This window comes from Zingiber officinale, chromosome 6B (assembly GCF_018446385.1).
Source record: "Zingiber officinale cultivar Zhangliang chromosome 6B, Zo_v1.1, whole genome shotgun sequence".
NCBI classification, from domain to species: domain Eukaryota; kingdom Viridiplantae; phylum Streptophyta; class Magnoliopsida; order Zingiberales; family Zingiberaceae; genus Zingiber; species Zingiber officinale.
In genome coordinates, this window is record NC_055996.1 from 135,667,114 (window position 1) to 135,684,474 (window position 17,361).

A 17,361-nucleotide genomic window follows, 5' to 3' on the forward strand; every position below is an offset into this window, starting at 1 on the left:
CGCCTTTGATAAGACAATAACGTGGATCCTCCAAGTGCTACGACGAATAAGTTATTAAATTACAGGCAAAGCAAGCTTTAAAAAACTAATGATATATGAAGAAGAAGCTCAAAATTTGACACGTAAGCAAATTTTCCTCCAAGTGCTACGACGAATAAGTTATTAAATTACAGGCAAAGCAAGTTTTAAAAAATAATGATGAAGAAGAAGCTCAAAATTTGACACGTAACAATTTTTTTTTTTAATCTTCGCTCGCTAATTGGTATGATTCCATCACATCCAATCGCAACTAAAATATAGTTAAATTTATTTGATTTCATAATTCTCGCGCTTTTGTTTTCATACACATTGCTTTTATATCGGGGTGGATTTTTTCCGGATATAATTGAGTTGATTAACACATAATAAGTTTATAGAATTGAATAAGAATTGAATCTTAAGAAATTATTCTATCACTAATTTTAATTTCATGATTTACTCTCTTCCAATGATATAGAATAATTGTGGGGCTGTCAAGATGATAAATTTTATTTTTTTATAGAATATATCAAGGTAAATTTATATTTCCACAGGCTGAAATAATAACTGAGATAATAAATAAATAGAAATTTGTCAATGTGAAGTAGAAGGGTCAAAATTTAATACTAATAAGATATAAATCTCTACACCCTCTATTCACTTACCTTTTCAGTCTTCGTAATCTATTTTTTCTAAGTCATCGCAATTTATTTTTTCTACGTTAATCATGGGGTGAATTTAAATAACCGTTGAAGATGAACGCTTTATTTATCTTTTTTTTGTTGCTTATAAAATTATTAAATCTGTGGAATATCTAAAATTTATTAAACTAAGCCCAATTTAGCACACGGTGGCACACTGTTGCAGCACATGGTAGTATCCTACCAATTATAATTGATGTCTCCGTGTCTTATTTTTTTCTCATTTTCCTTTGACCAAATTAAGCAGGTGAAATGAATCCAGAAGTCACTCAGATGACGAAGATTTACAACACGCAACATATATTATCTTATCTTCTTGAAGATTTTTTTTTTTTTGTTTTTGTTTTTGTTTTGGCCTATAAAATTATTAAATCAAGTAGTTCTTTTTGGAATTTTAGAGAAACTTGAGCATTTTAAAAATGTTTCTACGGTAGCAAATTATTGCTCTTGTAAAGGGGAATCTCGATGCAGCATTAAAATTATTGCCGTATTTAATCCAGAAGTACGAATTCGAATCTCCAAAATAACCTCTTGTAAAACCGACAAGATCTTTCCCCGAAACTTTTGCCACCAATTATTTGTGTCAGAAGAAGTGTTGGAGAACGATCGGCCACCATCCACCTCCGATGCATGCTCTATTAATTCCACTCTCTTCTCCATTCAATTGCATCGTCTCCTCTTCTTAATTCCACATCTTCCCTTCCCAGTAAACAGACCAATGGCTCAAATGCCCTTGCTGCTCACGTGCCTCCTCTACTTCACCGGATGCCAGGAGGGTCCCTATTACTCCTCGCCGAACGACGGCGACTCGGTCGCCGACATCGTGACAAAGAGCTTCTTCGACGACATCGTTGACCAGGCTCACAGCGGCTGCGCCGGCAGGGAATTCTACTCGCGCAACGCTTTTCTGACCGCCGCCGTTTACTACCCCGACTTCGGCGGCACCGGATCTGCCGATGACGCCCGGCGCGAGATCGCCGCTTTCTTCGCCCACGTCACTCATGAGACTGGACGTGAGTGTTTTTTTTAAAATAAAATATTTCCCAAATTTGGAAAAAATAAATAAATAAATAAAATCTAAACCAATTTTATTTAGATTTTCTTATTTTCGGATGACATGATCTACGACAGATTTCTGCTACATCGAAGAGATCGACGGCGCATCGCTTGACTACTGCGACACGAGCCGCACTGACTGGCCGTGCGTCTCTGGCCACGGCTACTACGGCCGCGGCCCCCTCCAACTGAGCTGGAACTACAACTACGGCGCCGCCGGCCAGGCGATCGGCTTCGACGGCCTCGGCGCACCGGAAATGGTGGCCGACGACGACGTCATCTCCTTCAGGACTGCCCTATGGTACTGGATGAACAACTGCCACTCCCGCATCATCTCCGGCGAAGGATTCGGCTCCACCATCCGCGCGATCAACAGCATCGAGTGCGACGGCGGGAATACGCCCGCCGTCAACGCTCGGGTCCGCTTCTACACGGATTACTGCAGCCAGTTTGGGGTTGACCCCGGGAATAACCTCTGTTGTTGAGAGATTGAATAATGAAGTACGATTGGAATAAATGATCGGGCGGAGATTTAGTAATCGTGTAACAAGCAACAAAAGATTTTGGATAGTCTTGATCATAACCCTTTTACTAAATCCATTCTTTAGGTTTCAAGTAGTTGCAAGGTCAAGAAGAGAGTTGGATTCTCTCTTTAAAATTAAATCAATTTCAGAGAATTAATTTACTTTTTTGTTCTAGCTTTTGAAACTGATTAACTATAGAGGTGATTAATTTAATCCCATGAAAAATTTTCATCAGTCATTGAAATAAAAGATTTTGAATAGTCTTGACACCCTTTTAGCAAATCCATCCTGATCCGCAATCCTTATTCCTTTCCGGTCCTTTACCTAATTTGTAATAGGATCAAGGTTAAAATCAAACTAAAATTGACTATGATCTTCCTTAAATTTATTTTAACATTTATATTATAATTTTGGATCAAATCAATCAGTTAATGATAGACGGACTGTATTAGTACCGAGCAAGGGTAGCTTGCCCACCACTGTCAACTTTCGACCATCTGACTCAACTCAAAACTATAATTTAGATGAAAAAGTAAATTCAAGAGAAATCCTAATTAATTTTTATTAAATTTTGACCGTAATCTGATATATAAATTATGAAAGGGACAAAAACAGAAACTGGAAATTACAGATCTCACCTCCCTTCAAATATATCCATCGCTTAGCATCTTTTAGGTGTACTTTCAATAGTTAATGACCTCCAATTACTTACAACACTTCATCATAAAGTCAAATTGCCTTTTATAAAAATAGTGATCTTTGATGCATAGTCATCAAACTTAGTTTACACACCTCTTTGGATAGTCGATGCACCCTTTCTAGTCATTTCTAATTGTAGTTGTCAAACTTCATTCTACCCGTTTGAATAATAAAACACCCTTTGGATTAGTTGCAAGGTCAAGAAGAGAGTTGGATTCTCTCTTTAAAATTAAATCAATTTCAGAGAATTAACTTCCTTTAGACATCTAGTTCTTGAAACCGATTAATTATATAGGTGAATAGTTTAGTGCCAGAAAAAATTTATACCGATCACTAGAATAAATCGAGAAACGTTAATAGAAGTTCATCTTCGACTTGCTTCTCACGGGAGAAAAAATCTCCTATAGTGCACCACAACTAAGAACCTAACTATCTTACTGATCCGGTAGTAAGAGTGGATTCCCGAACGGGGAAAGAGGTCAATGACACATGGAGGGCAAAGCCAAGAGTCAACCCAAAGGTGGGGTCGGTCGGAGGGCCACCAGGCCGATCGGCCACGATCGCGCCCGGTGCGGCACAGAAACAGCTTGACTGCAGGCCGGGTTTCCGACGCTCACGAGTTCGCCTGGGAAAGTTGAGGCGTCAGGCGGCCTGTTCACTCGAATGAGTTGCGAATCAACGAAGACATTCCCGTCCGAGTATGTGGTCGAGCGGTTTTCCCGTTCGGACCAAGGCATGTCCTCTCCCGGTCGGTAGTGGGTCCCTGCATGTCTCCTGGTCGGGATAGTAACAGACAAAGGAGCAGAAGAAGACAAAGGAGGCAGCCGGTGATATCCTTCTCGAGACATGTGTCGCCGACAAATAGCATGGTCGGCTGTCAGATCAGACAGAGAATCGTACGGTAGAAGTTTCCACTGTCATGTCAAAGATATGCTCGGACGATTGAGGTATGGCGTCAGGCGCACTTTTCTGACACGACCATTCCCAGGTATGCTTTGAGAAGCATGCACCTCGAAAGCGTGCGCGCCCCGAGGAGCCCTATATAAGGGCCCCCAACCTTCGACGGAGGTATGCATTCTCATCTACTGTAGCTCTTGGTCTCGTTACACTGTTTCGATCTCCTTTCGCCGGAGCTGACTTGAGCGTCAGAGGGTCATCGCCAGGAACCCCTTCCCGGCCCGGTTTTGTGCTTGCAGGTTTCCACCGGAGGCTCACACCAGTCGGAGGATCGTACGCCGTCAACGAGAGCTCCACGCCCCCAACGTCTGTCGACTCAACACTCGGACAGGATCAAATTGGCGCCGTCTGTGGGAACACACCTGAATCCGAGCGGAGAAGATGGAAGAAGCTGGACGTCAACATACCGTGACGCTCTCCCAAGAGGAGCTCGACGCGCTCATCCAGGCGCGGGCAGTGAAGATAGTGGAGCAGCAGCTAAAGAATCACACCAACCGGTTGGCACAGCAGGCCACCTCAGCATCAGGGGGCTGAGCGGCACTAGAAGACCGACCGGAGCAATTTTCTACGTGGGCGCAGAATAAAGGGCAGACCGGTACGCCAGGAGAAGCACCCGCTGCCCCTATTCCCTTCCATCAGGCCCTGTTCCAGACTCCGTCTGAGTTGGCCCAAGCCAACCAGGGATCATCCGATGAAGCACCCGTGCGAGATGCTAGGAAAGGAAAGGCGCCTCGATCCGAGTCATCCCCCGAGCGGATCAATCGCCATTTCTCTGAGGCGATTCTACAAGACCCGCTCCCAAAGCATTACACTCCGCTAGCGATCGGAGAATATAATGGGACAACCGCCCCTGACGATCACCTTGGTAAGTTCGACAATGCCGCCACTCTTCATCAATACACCGATGGAGTAAAATGTAGGGTCTTCCTCACCACCCTGTCCAGTTTCGCACAACGTTGGTTCCGGAGGCTGCCAGACAGATCGATTCGAAATTTCAAGGATTTTCGAACAATTTTCCTTCACCACTTTGCGAGCAACAGGCGCTACCAAAAAATCAGCGTCAGTCTGTTCTCCATGAAGCATGGGGCCAGACAGACTCTCCGAGCGTACATCCAGTGATTCAACCAGGCCGCTCTGAATATTCCTGCAATATCATCCGAGACCATGATGCACGCCTTCACCCAGGGGCTGATGGATGACGACTTCTTTCGCTCGCTCATCAGAAAGCCGCCACGTGATTATGACCATATGTTGAAAAAGGCGAGCGAATACATCAACGTGGAGGAGGTGCAAGCGGCCCGTAAAAAGAAAACACTAGCAGAGTCAGCAGCACCGGCCGACCGGAGGCCTCAAACCATTCATCAACCACCCAGAGGACCCCGGGTCGAGGGGATGAGGCCGCATCAGGAATCAAGGTCGCACGCTGTCCAACATGTGGAGGTCGAACAGCCTAAGCCGAGAGGAAAGGTATGGACTCCCATGTTTTGTTCACTTCATCAGTCGACAACCCACAACACCCACTATTGTCGGAGTCTCGCCCCGGTCACTAAGCCAAGGAACTATCGCCGCCGATCGCCTTCGCCTGACCGGCATCATAATCATCAGAACGCCGGTCGGCGAACAGCCAGACAGTCACCCGAGCAGCGACGTCCACACCAGCCAAGAAGCAAGCCCCGAGCCTTCCAAGAGCGAGCCAGACCGTCTGCTCGGGAGGAAGAAAATAGAAGCAACACCGCTCGGGGGGAAATCAACATCATCGATGGGGGCCAACCAGCAGAGACTCCAACCGAGCCCGCAAGTCGTACGCCCGACGGTTGGAGATTCATGTCGTAGGGTGCAGCCGAGAGAAGGCGAACGGGCTCGAGATCAGCTTCGGCCTTGGCGACCTCGAGGGAGTTGAAATGCCTCACAACGACGCCCTCATTATTCGAGCGGTAATAGCAAACTACACTATTCATCGCATCTTTGTTGACACAGGGAGCTCAGTTAACATCATCTTCAAGAGGACGTTCGACCAACTTCAGATCGATAGGGTTGAGCTGCTGCCTATGACAACGCCCCTGTTTGGATTCACTAGTAACGAGGTTCAGCCAGTCAGCCAGATGAAGTTGGCCATCTCGCTCAGTGAAGTGCCTCTCAGAAGGACCCGGACCACTAAATTCATCGTAGTGGACGCGCTCTCGGCGTACAACGTCATTTTGGGTCGACCAGCCCTCAGTGAATTCTGAGCTGTCGTCTTAACATTCTATAAGAAGATCAAGTTCCCTGTCGAAGACCAAGTGGGAGAAGTCAAAGGCGATCAGTTGGCAGCGCAGCGCTGCTATGTGGAAATGGTCCGAGACAAGTCGAGGTCCGCTCGGAAGGCTCCCCGAATTGAGGTAAATGTTATAACTGAAAAGCCTCCCACTTTAGTTTATGAAGAAAAAAAGAAGTGCAGATCCAGGATGGCCGACTGGAGGCCACCATCTTCGTTGCATTCGACCTGGGAGCCGGCCCGAAGGAGGAGCTGATCAGATGCCTACAGCGCAACAATGACGTCTTCGCATGGTCAACACACGAGCTACCAGGCATCTCGCCGAGCGTCGCACAACACGAGCTGCATGTCCGACCGGACGCTCGACCCGTAAAGCAGAGGAAGAGAGACTTCAGCGCGGAGCAGAATGTCATCATCCGAGCGGAAGTTGAGAAGCTTCTGGAAGCTGGCCATATACGGGAAGTACAATTCCCGAGCTGGCTCGTGAATTTGGTGTTGGTCTCCAAGCCGGGTAACAAGTGGAGAGTCTGCATCGACTTCCGAGATCTGAACAAGGCATGCCCGAAGGATTTTTACCCTCTTCCCCGGATTGATCAAATGGTGGATTCGACGGCTAGGTGCGAGCTGATATGCATGCTGGACGCATATCAAGGGTACCATCAAGGGTCGCTCGCCCATGATGATCAGGAGAAAGTAAGCTTCATAACTACAGACGACACTTACTGCTACAACGTGATGTCGTTCGGACTGAAGAATGCAGGTGCTACATACCAGCGGCTCATGAACAAAGTGTTCCGAAAGCAAATCGGGCGAAACCTGGAGGTATACATTGATGGCATACTCATTAAATCAATCCAAGCAGTCAACCTTTGTGCAGAAATAGAGGAAACCTTCGGGACGCTAAGGACATACGGGGTCAAGCTAAATCCCCAGAAGTGTCTGTTCGGAGCAAAAAGCGGGCATTTCTTGGGATACATCGTGACCGAGCGAGGCATAGAGGCGAATCCCAGTAAAGTGAAAGTGCTGCAAAACATGTCGCCTCCCGGGAATCTGAAGGAGGCTCAACGCCTTACGGGACGAATAACTGCGCTGTCCAAATTCATCTTAAAGACCGCCGACCGGAGCTTGCCCTTTTTTAAGATTCTGCATCGAGCCACTAAGTTCCAATGGGACGCAGAGTGCGACAAAGGCTTCGAGGAGCTCAAAGTATACCTCAACTCTTTACCTGTGTTAGCCAAGCCGGTCGCCGGGGAAGCCCTTAGAGTTTACTTGTCCTCGACTGAATATGTCGTCGAATCAGCTCTTGTGAGGTCGGACGGTGAAGAACAACCTGTGTATTTCTTGAGCCACATACTAAAGGATGTTGAGTCCCGCTACACTGGTCTCGAGAAGTTAGCCCTTGCACTGGTACTTGCCGCTTGGAGGCTCCGCCCTTATTTTCTGGCTCACCCGATCGTTGTGATGACAAACAGCCCCCTGGGGAGGGTCCTTCTCAATCTAGAGGCATCCGGTCGGCTAATCAAATGGACCACAGAACTTAGCGAGTTCGACATACAGTACCAGCCCCGGACGGCCATCAAGGCACAGTCGTTAGCAGATTTTGTCATGGAGGTACAAGAGCCCGAGCCCGAAGCCACCTGGTGTAGGTACAGCAGAGGCCGGCAAGAGGGGGGTGAATTGCTCTTGAAAATAAAATTATACCCTCCTCGGATCTTTCAACTCAAAATTGCAATAGAAAACACTAACAATTAAAAGGCAGAAAAAGAAAGACAGAAATTTAACCTGGTTACAACCAAGGAGGTTGTTAATCCAGGGCAATGAGAAGCGCACTAAAAAGAATCTCCTTTGCTAAAGGCGGAGAAGCCTTTTACACTCTAACGGCTCAGAACTATTGCTAGGAATTGCTTACAGAGTTGAATGTAGAAGTTGTCTTTAATTCCTAGCTCCAGGGGCCTTTAAATAGCCTCTGGAAATTCTATCACGAGGGTCCAAGGCGCCTCCAGCTCGGTGAGTGGATAGAATTCTATCCGGTGCTCGAACGGTCATTCTGACCTGGCTCAAGGCGCCTTCAACAAACAATGAAGGCGCCTTCAATGTTGAAGGTGCCTTCAATGCATGTTCAAGGCGCCTTCAAGGTTCCTGTATGGCCCAATTTCTGCATAGTATAAATAGCTTCCAGCTTCTCTTTTTTCCTTCGCCTTGACTTCCGAAGCTCCGTTCTTTTGGGTGATTGCGGCCAACCAGAATAGGGCTCACCCGAACACAATTCTCGGCCTTCTCCTCGAGCAGGCTTCCGTCCGGCTTCACGTCCCTCGAACGCCGCGCACGTTCTTCTCGCTCCACCGGAGTATTCTTCCGCAGCTCTCTCGTCCTTCGGATGCACCGCGCCCGTCGGCTCACTTCCCGTGTCGTCCTTCTCACTAGCTGCATATTCCGCTCGACTTCCTGCGCTCCTAAGTTCATGCACACTTAGACACAGGGATCAAACACAAAGCAGGACCTAACCAACTTGGTTGATCACATCAAAACTACGACGGGGTCTAACACCTGGCAGGTGTACGTGGACGGATCAACCACTCGGCAAGGAAGCAGGATCGGAGTGCTGTTGATCTCTCCCCATGGTGAACGGATGCATTTGTCCGTGTTAGAGTGTATACTAAAAGCCTAGCTTTTGGTATAAACATTTATCTAGAAATAAGAATCACGTTGGTCAAATGTCTACATTTATGATAAATGTAGTTGTTCAATTAATTTATATTGTAGATAACATGGTGTGTGGTGTCACATACAGAGGATCATGTTATCAGTATCTTATAAATTATAAACAGTAGCTCACGACCATAATGGAAAGGAACAAACCATTGGAAGGTCGTAGTGTAATTAGGTATCAGTTTATCTTGACTGTATAATTACACTAGTACACTCAGAGTGTATTGAGTAGGACCATTTGAGGTGGTTTCTTTTATACTGACTTTATAAAGAAACAAAGACCTCGGTTATTATGGAAGTGTGTGCTCTTAATCCTAATATAATAACAAGCACATATATTTGATATTTATTTCTTTAATTTATCAATGGGTGAGATTTAGTTCGATGAATCAATAAGCCCGATAAGTTGGGAAATGATATCACTTATAGTGTGTGTTGTTGATTATAGAAGGAAACTGTGTCCTAGTGATCTAGGTTGAGAATGTCCCCAAGAGGAGCTCATAAGGATTGTCATGTTAAACCCTGCAGGTGGACTTAGTCCGACATGACGATGAAGTTGAGTGGTACTACTCTTGGAGCTAGATATTAATTAAGTGAGTTGTCAGTAACTTACTTAATTAGTGGACATTTGTTATCTTAAACACAGGGAGACTAACACACTCATAATAAGAAGGAGCCCAAAATATAATTTGGGATTGGTGCGGTAGTTCAATAATAGTTCTTTAGTGGAATGAATTATTATTGATGAAATTAAGTTGTGTGTTAGGGCGAACACGGATGCTTAATTTCATCGGGAGACCAAAACCAATTCCTCCTCTCGGTCCCTATCGTAGCCTCTAGTATATAGAGATTTATACCCACCGATACCCACCTTCTTACCCATCCAATGGGGCCGGCCAAGCTAGCTTGGAACCCAAGCTAGGCCCGGCCAAGACCAAGTGGATGAGTCATGTAGTTGGCTGGCCAAAGCTTGGGTCCCAAGCTTAGGTGGCCGGCCACTAGAATATTAAAAAGGATTTTTTATTAAAATTATTTCTTATGTGGATATCATGATTTTAAAAGAGAGTTTAAAAATTAAAAATTTCCTTTTATAACTTTCTACAAAAGATTAAGAGAAGAGATTAATCTCTTTCCTTATTTGTAGATTAAAAGGATGGTTTTAATTTTTGGTAAAAACTTTCCTTATTTATAAATCATCTACATGTTTAAAAGAGAGTTTAAAATTTGAAATCTTTCCTTATTTGTTAATTAAAGGAGGATTCTAAATTTTAAGAAAACTTTCAATTTTAATCATGTTCATGATTTAAAAGAGAGTTTAAAATTAAATATTCTCTTTTATAAGTTTCTACAAAAGATTAAGAAAAGATTTGATATCTTTCCTTATTTGTAGATTAAAAGAGATTTTAATTTTTAGAGATAACTTTCTTTTTATCCACATGTTTAAAAGAAATATTTTAATTTATAAAATTTCCTTTTTATTAACCACCATGAAGGGAAAAATTATTTGAGAAATTTTTATAAATTTCCGAAAGCAAATTAGGAAGTTTTAATTCTTGTGTGAATTAAAATTTCCTTGATTTGTGGAATGGTGTGGCCGGCCATTGTATTTGTAAAAAGGAAATTATTTTTAATTAAATAAAATTTTCTTTTTCATGGCAAAATAATTAAGGAAGTTTTTAATTAAATTTCCTTATTTGCCAAGACCAAGGATTATAAAAGAGGGGGTAGAGAAGGCTTCATGGTGAACGACTCTATTCTATTTTTCTCCCTCTTTTCCTTGATGGTGTGGCCGGCCCTTCCTTCTTCTCTTCTTCTTCTCTTTGTGGCCGAACCTCTTCATGCTTATGGAGTTTTAATTGGTGGCCGGATCTAGCTTGAAGAAGAAGGAGAGAAAGCTTATATCCCTAGGAGCTTGGTTGGTGGAAAAGATCTTCATCTTTTGGAAGCTTTGTGCTTGGCTGAAATTTGAAGAAAGGAGAAGGTGCTTTGGTGGTTTCTCATCTCGGAAGATTGTTGCCCACACAACGTCCGAGGTTAGAAGAGGAATACGGTAGAAGATCAAGAGGTCTTTCTAAAAGGTATAACTAGTAATTTTTCTTTCCGCATCATACTAGTTATTTTTGGAAATTATACCAAATACAAGAGGCATGCGATTCTAGTATTTCGAATATGTTTTTCGATGTTGTGTTTTTTTTGTTTTCTTTTTCCTTGTGATTTGATTGTTCTTTTCGGTTAACCTAAAGTTATTTTAGGAAATTAAATATTAGCTTTCTATAAAAGGTTTTGTCTAGTCGGTGGTGGTTGCTCCCATATCCAAGAAGGCCATGTGCCTCGCCACGTCAGTACTGGGAACCAATTATGGAAATTAATATTTAATGGAATTAATAACTTAAGGAGACTTGGGTCGAACGTGTTAAGTTCAGAGATCCAAGTCAAAACCTAAAAGAACAAATAGATTAAGTTTTGGATCAAACGTGTTGAGTTGCGTAGGCGATCCAAAATTTAATTTAAAAGAACACATGGTAGCTAGGAAAAGGTTCAGACCTTTGTACAAAATTTTTGTACAGTGGAACCTCTAGGCTTTCCGAGTAGCAACCAACAATTGGTATCAGAGCTAGGGTTTTGCCTCTGTGTATTTGGTATTAGTTTAATTATGCACATGTCATACATAATTTAGGCAGGATAATAGTAGGATGTGCTAATTTTGTGGATGCAGGATCCAACTATTATGGCTTTTAGTTATTATGTGTGTGATTGGACCCTTGGACATGTCAAGGGCATTTATATGTGTGTGCATGATTGTATTATAAAATACAGCAGGAGCTGTATTTAGTTTTATTAGGATTTTGTTTTTGATCTAGATACATGTACATTCCTTTTATGGAATATAGGATCAAAAATGTAAAATTCTATTTATGTCGCGGATCGAATCTTGCAAAGCGTGGAACCTTCTAAGGACCAAAGGCGCAGCGGAACTAGGAGCAAGATGGATGCGACAGCTAGATCCGGTGGCGGTGGCCAAATATGGCAGCAGCTTGGGATGACAACACACGGAGGACAACTAGAGATAAAAGCCATAATAGTTGAAAATTAGATTTTCTATTTATTGCTTTTATATTGTGCTGTGTGTGTATGTTAGTTTACAAGTTTAGTAGGCTAGCATAGTTAAAATTCCTCATTTATAAATAACTAAGTGGGAGATGGATTTTTAAATAAATCTCATGGTCTCCATTACTGGTTTGTAAGTGATGCAAACAAACTTGCGTGTTGGCTCTGAGTGCCTTCCTCCATAACGGATGAGCTTGTTTGCAGATCACTAGAACAGACTTCCATTTTTGGATGACTATAGGAAGTTAATTAAGAGCGTGTGATCTTCCCCAACGGAAGGGGCATAATCTTATTAATGGACTTAGTGTCAAGTAATGGTATACACTTAGACACATCTAATAGTATCCTCCCCATCGGAGTCACTGCTATTATTTGTGTGACCAAATGGAACCAACTATTAATTTGTCATAAAACTAGGTTGACAAGATAATAAAATTAAAGGGTTAAAACCCCTCTTACAAATGATTGATTTTGTATACGTCCACACTAACGTGGCATACAAAATTAACGGTGTTTGAGATAATTTTATTTGTCATAAAGTTACGTTGACAAGATAATTAATGGGTAAAACCCTCCTCTTACAAATGTTGATTTTGTATACGTCCACACTAACGTGGCATGCAAAATTCACGGTGTTTTGAGGTGTTGGTAAATTTAAATAGTATTGTTAGAGGAATCAATATTATTTTAAAGTCTTGACCAAATATTTGATTAAAGATAGACCAACTATTAATTTTATTCGTCATAAAGAAAAGTTGACGAGATAATAAAATTAATGAAATCTCCTCTTCAATTTTGTATACGCAAAATTTATGGAGATTTTAAGAAGTTGATCTTGACCAAATATTTTTGTGATTCTTAGGATGTTTGTCAATCCCTAGTAGTCATACTATAGGAAAAGACTTAGTAGTCCCAATTGTAATGATTGGAAATAAGACTTGGACATTAAGGTAGACTGTCTTATTAAAACTAAGAACAATTAAGGTGTATTTAATTCATTAGTTGAAACATGTCTATTGGTGTTATCTACCAGAACCTGGAGTGTAGATACAAGATGCCATTAATCATGTCTGCAATTCATTGCAGGGTTCCAGGAAACCCGACAACTAAATGAAAGGTAAATCACCGTCCACATGGGCACTACTGTAAAAGTGGTAGCTATTGCAGTGGGAGATGTTTATCCTTTGATAAGAATAAAATATGGATTTTAAGTAATTGTCTTTACGTACCAAGTTTAGAAAGAACCTGACTTCAGTTTCTAAACTATTTTAGATATTGTGTCTATTTTGATAACAAAGTTGTTATCAAGAAAAATAGAGAAGTTATCTATTCTGGTATGATGGTTGACAATTTATAATCCAATAACTCCCACGATGCAACAAATGTAAATTAGTAACACATCTTCTAATTTTAAGAGAAAGCAACCTTCGGAAATGAACCAATTATATCTTTGACATCTAAAAGCTAGGTTATACTTGAGTAGGATTCATTGATAACTGATGAACTTTTGGGTTCATTAGTAGTGGAAATCTTTCAAACCTGCGAGTCTTACTTGGAAGGAAAATAACCAAGAGCTTTTAAGTCTAAGGGGTATGGAGCCAAAGATATATAGAAATTGGTTCATTCTGATCCTATGAGCATCCAAGCAAGAGGTTGTATCAAATATTTCATCTATTTTATAGACAATTATTTGAGATACGGATATATTTACTTGATGTGCCGCAAGTCTAAGTGCTTTGATTAGTTCAAAGAGTACGCGGCTGATGTGGAGAAACGACAAAGTAAAAATATCAAGACACTACGGTAAGATCGTAGTGGCAAGTACCTCTTGGGAGAATTTAGGAGTCACTTATCAGAAGTTGGATTTCAATCCCAACTAACTACATCTGGTACACCCCAACAGAATGATGTAGTAAAAAGAAGGTATAGGACTCTTATGGAATAATTAGATAGGTGATGAGTTATTCAGAAAATTACCAAATTTTGTTTTAAGGATATGCTCTGGAAACGGAAGTGAACGTAGTCCCTTCCAAAGTCATAACTCTCTACTCATATAAAATTGCTGAATAGGTGAAAACCTATTTTGAAGCATATTCGGATTCGGGTAATCCAACACATATGAGAGACAATGATAAGTTGGATAGGAGTTCACTTGTTTGTAAGTTATCCTAGATAAACAAAAGTAGGTTTATAGTCTTAAAAATCAGAAAGTCATTGTTAGCATCAATGACTGATTTTTAGAAAAGGACTATATAATGAACCACGTGCTCATAAGTAAATTTGTTCTTAAGGAAATAATAAAGGACATGTCTAACCTAGTACCAACTGTACAAGATGAGATACCACAAGAAAACTGCAACACGTATCACAAATGATACACAATTGCAGAAAGTGCCTTGTCGTAGTGGGAGGGTTGTTAGGCAACCTAAATAGGTCTTGTTTTGGGAGAGTTTTTTGGACTCGATCCCTGAAGGACATAAACCTGATCTCCGGACATATGACGAAGCACTCCAAGATAAATATGCAGCATCTTGGCAAAGAGTAATGAATAATAGAATTAGAATATATGTATTCTAATAAAATCTGGAAGCTTGTAGAACCACCAAGTGGTGTAAAAGCCTTTGGGTGTAAAAGGTCTATAATAGGAAAAGAGGGATAGACAGGAAGGTAGAAACCTTCAAAGCAAGGCTAGATGAAAAAGGAAACTTTTTCGCTGGTAGCCATGCTTAAGTCTATTCGGATTCTTTTATCTATTTGGCAAGCGGATGTCAAGACAGCATTCCTTAATGGAAGTCTTGAAGAAAACATCTATATAAAGCAACCAGAAGGGTTCATTGCAAAGGGCTAAGAGCATCTTGTGTGCAAGCTCAATCAGTCTATGGACTGAGGCAAAGCTTCAAGGTCTTGGAACATCCGGTTTATCAAAGTAATCCAGATCTATGGATTTAGTAACCGGATAAGTCTTGTGTATACAAAAGATGTGATGGAAACGTGGTGATATTTCTTGTACTATACTTAGATAACATTTTTTGGTAGTTGGAAACAATATCAAAATGTTGTCAGAAGTAAGGGTATGGTTGTCCAAACAATTCGATATAAAGGACTTGGGAGAATGTATATATTCTTGAAATCAAAGTAATAAGGGATCGCAAGAAAAGAATATTTTACTTATCTCAAGCTTCATACATCGGAAAAATCCTTGCTCATTTTAAGCATACAAAACTCCAAGAAAGGTTTCTTACCTTTTTAGGATGGAGTAACTTTATCTAAAGATATGTCTCTGTAGACATCAAAGGAGATAAAGGAAATAAAGGCAGTTCTTTATGCTACGGCTGTTGGAAGCCTAATGTATGCTATGCACGAGATCAGAAATCTGTTTTGCCAAGGGCATAGTTAGCAGATATCAAAGTAACCCTGGACAAGGACAGTGGACTGCAATAAAGCATATATTAAAGTACCTTAGAGGCGCTAGAGATTATATGCTAGCTTACAAGGCAGTTAATTTGGTCCCTGTGGGTTGCACGGATTTTGATTTTCAATCGGATAGGGACAATAATAAGTCAACCTCGGGGTTTTGTGTTTACTTAAGGAGGTAAAGTCATAACTATGGAAGAGTGATAAGCATAGGTGTTTTTCTGGACTCCACCATAGAAGCTTAGTATATGGCAAACCTCTGAGGTAGCCATAAAAGCTGAATGACTCAATAACCTCAAGATAGACTTAGATATGATTTCTGGTTTGTCCAAAGATTATTACAATTTATTGTAATAATGTTGGTGCAGTAGCAAACTCGAAGAAATCATAACTCTATAAGGCAAGTAAACACAATAGAGCGCAAGTACCACCCAATACAAGAAATCGTATAAACGAGAAGAAGTTGTTGCCGCCTAGATTGCATCAGGTGATGACCTATAGATCCTTCCACTGAGGTCCTTAAGGCAAGAGCTTTTGATGGACATGTTGAAGGGTTAGGAATCCGATGTATGGCAGCAGATATAGCAGCTTAGTCTTTTAGTATAAGTGGGAGATTGTTAGAGTGTATACTAAAAGCCTAGCTTTTGGTATAAACATTTATCTAGAAATAAGAATCACGTTGGTCAAATGTCTACATTTATGATAAATGTAGTTGTTCAATTAATTTATATTATAGATAACATGGTGTGTGGTGTCACATACAGAGGATCATGTTATCAGTATCTTATAAATTATAAACAGTAGCTCACGACCATAATGGAAAGGAACAAACCATTGGAAGGTCGTAGTGTAATTAGGTATCAGTTTATCTTGACTGTATAATTACACTAGTACACTCAGAGTGTATTGAGTAGGACCTTTTGAGGTCGTTTCTTTTATACTGACTTTATAAAGAAACAAAGACCTCGGTTATTATGGAAGTGTGTGCTCTTAATCCTAATATAATAACAAGCACATATATTTGATATTTATTTCTTTAATTTATCAATGGGTGAGATTTAGTTCGATGAATCAATAAGCCCGATAAGTTGGGAAATGATATCACTTATAGTGTGTGTTGTTGATTATAGAAGGAAACTGTGTCCTAGTAATCTAGGTTGAGAATGTCCCCAAGAGGAGCTCATAAGGATTGTCATGTTAAACTCTGCAGGTGGACTTAGTCCGACATGACGATGAAGTTGAGTGGTACTACTCTTGGAGCTAGATATTAATTAAGTGAGTTGTCAGTAACTTACTTAATTAGTGGACATTTGTTATCTTAAACACAGGGAGACTAACACACTCATAATAAGAAGGAGCCCAAAATATAATTTGGGATTGGTGCGGTAGTTCAATAATAGTTCTTTAGTGGAATGAATTATTATTGATGAAATTAAGTTGTGTGTTCGGGGCGAACACGGGATGCTTAATTTCATCGGGAGACTAAAACCAATTCCTCCTCTCGGTCCCTATCGTAGCCTCTAGTATATAGAGATTTATACCCACCACATACCCACCTTCTTACCCATCCAATGGGGCCGGCCAAGCTAGCTTGGAACCCAAGCTAGGGCCGGCCAAGACCAAGTGGATGAGTCATGTAGTTGGCCGGCCAAAGCTTGGGTCCCAAGCTTAGGTGGCCGGCCACTAGAATATTAAAAAGGATTTTTTATTAAAATTATTTCTTATGTGGATATCATGATTTTAAAAGAGAGTTTAAAAATTAAAAATTTCCTTTTATAACTTTCTACAAAAGATTAAGAGAAGAGATTAATCTCTTTCCTTATTTGTAGATTAAAAGGATGGTTTTAATTTTTGGTAAAAACTTTCCTTATTTATAAATCATCTACATGTTTAAAAGAGAGTTTAAAATTTGAAATCTTTC

General features: G+C 41.1%; 1 protein-coding gene across 1 annotated transcript; it reads left to right on the top strand.

The window, feature by feature from the left end:
* Window positions 1-1,306: 1,306 nt before the first annotated feature.
* On the top strand, window positions 1,307-2,393 carry LOC121990707 (endochitinase EP3-like). The gene is made up of 2 exons (XM_042544793.1): window positions 1,307-1,732; window positions 1,851-2,393. Exons 1-2 carry the CDS (start codon window positions 1,438-1,440, stop codon window positions 2,258-2,260), a joined length of 705 nt encoding a protein of 234 aa, XP_042400727.1. The 5' UTR covers window positions 1,307-1,437; the 3' UTR covers window positions 2,261-2,393.
* The last annotated feature ends 14,968 nt before the right edge of the window (window positions 2,394-17,361 follow it).

Coding starts and splice junctions, on each gene's coding strand:
- LOC121990707 (XM_042544793.1), top strand. CDS start 1,438: ATGGCTCAAATGCCCTTGCTGCTCACGTGCCTCCTCTACTTCACCGGA. Junction 1,733..1,850: donor CGTCACTCATGAGACTGGAC/GTGAGTGTTTTT, acceptor GATCTACGACAG/ATTTCTGCTACATCGAAGAG.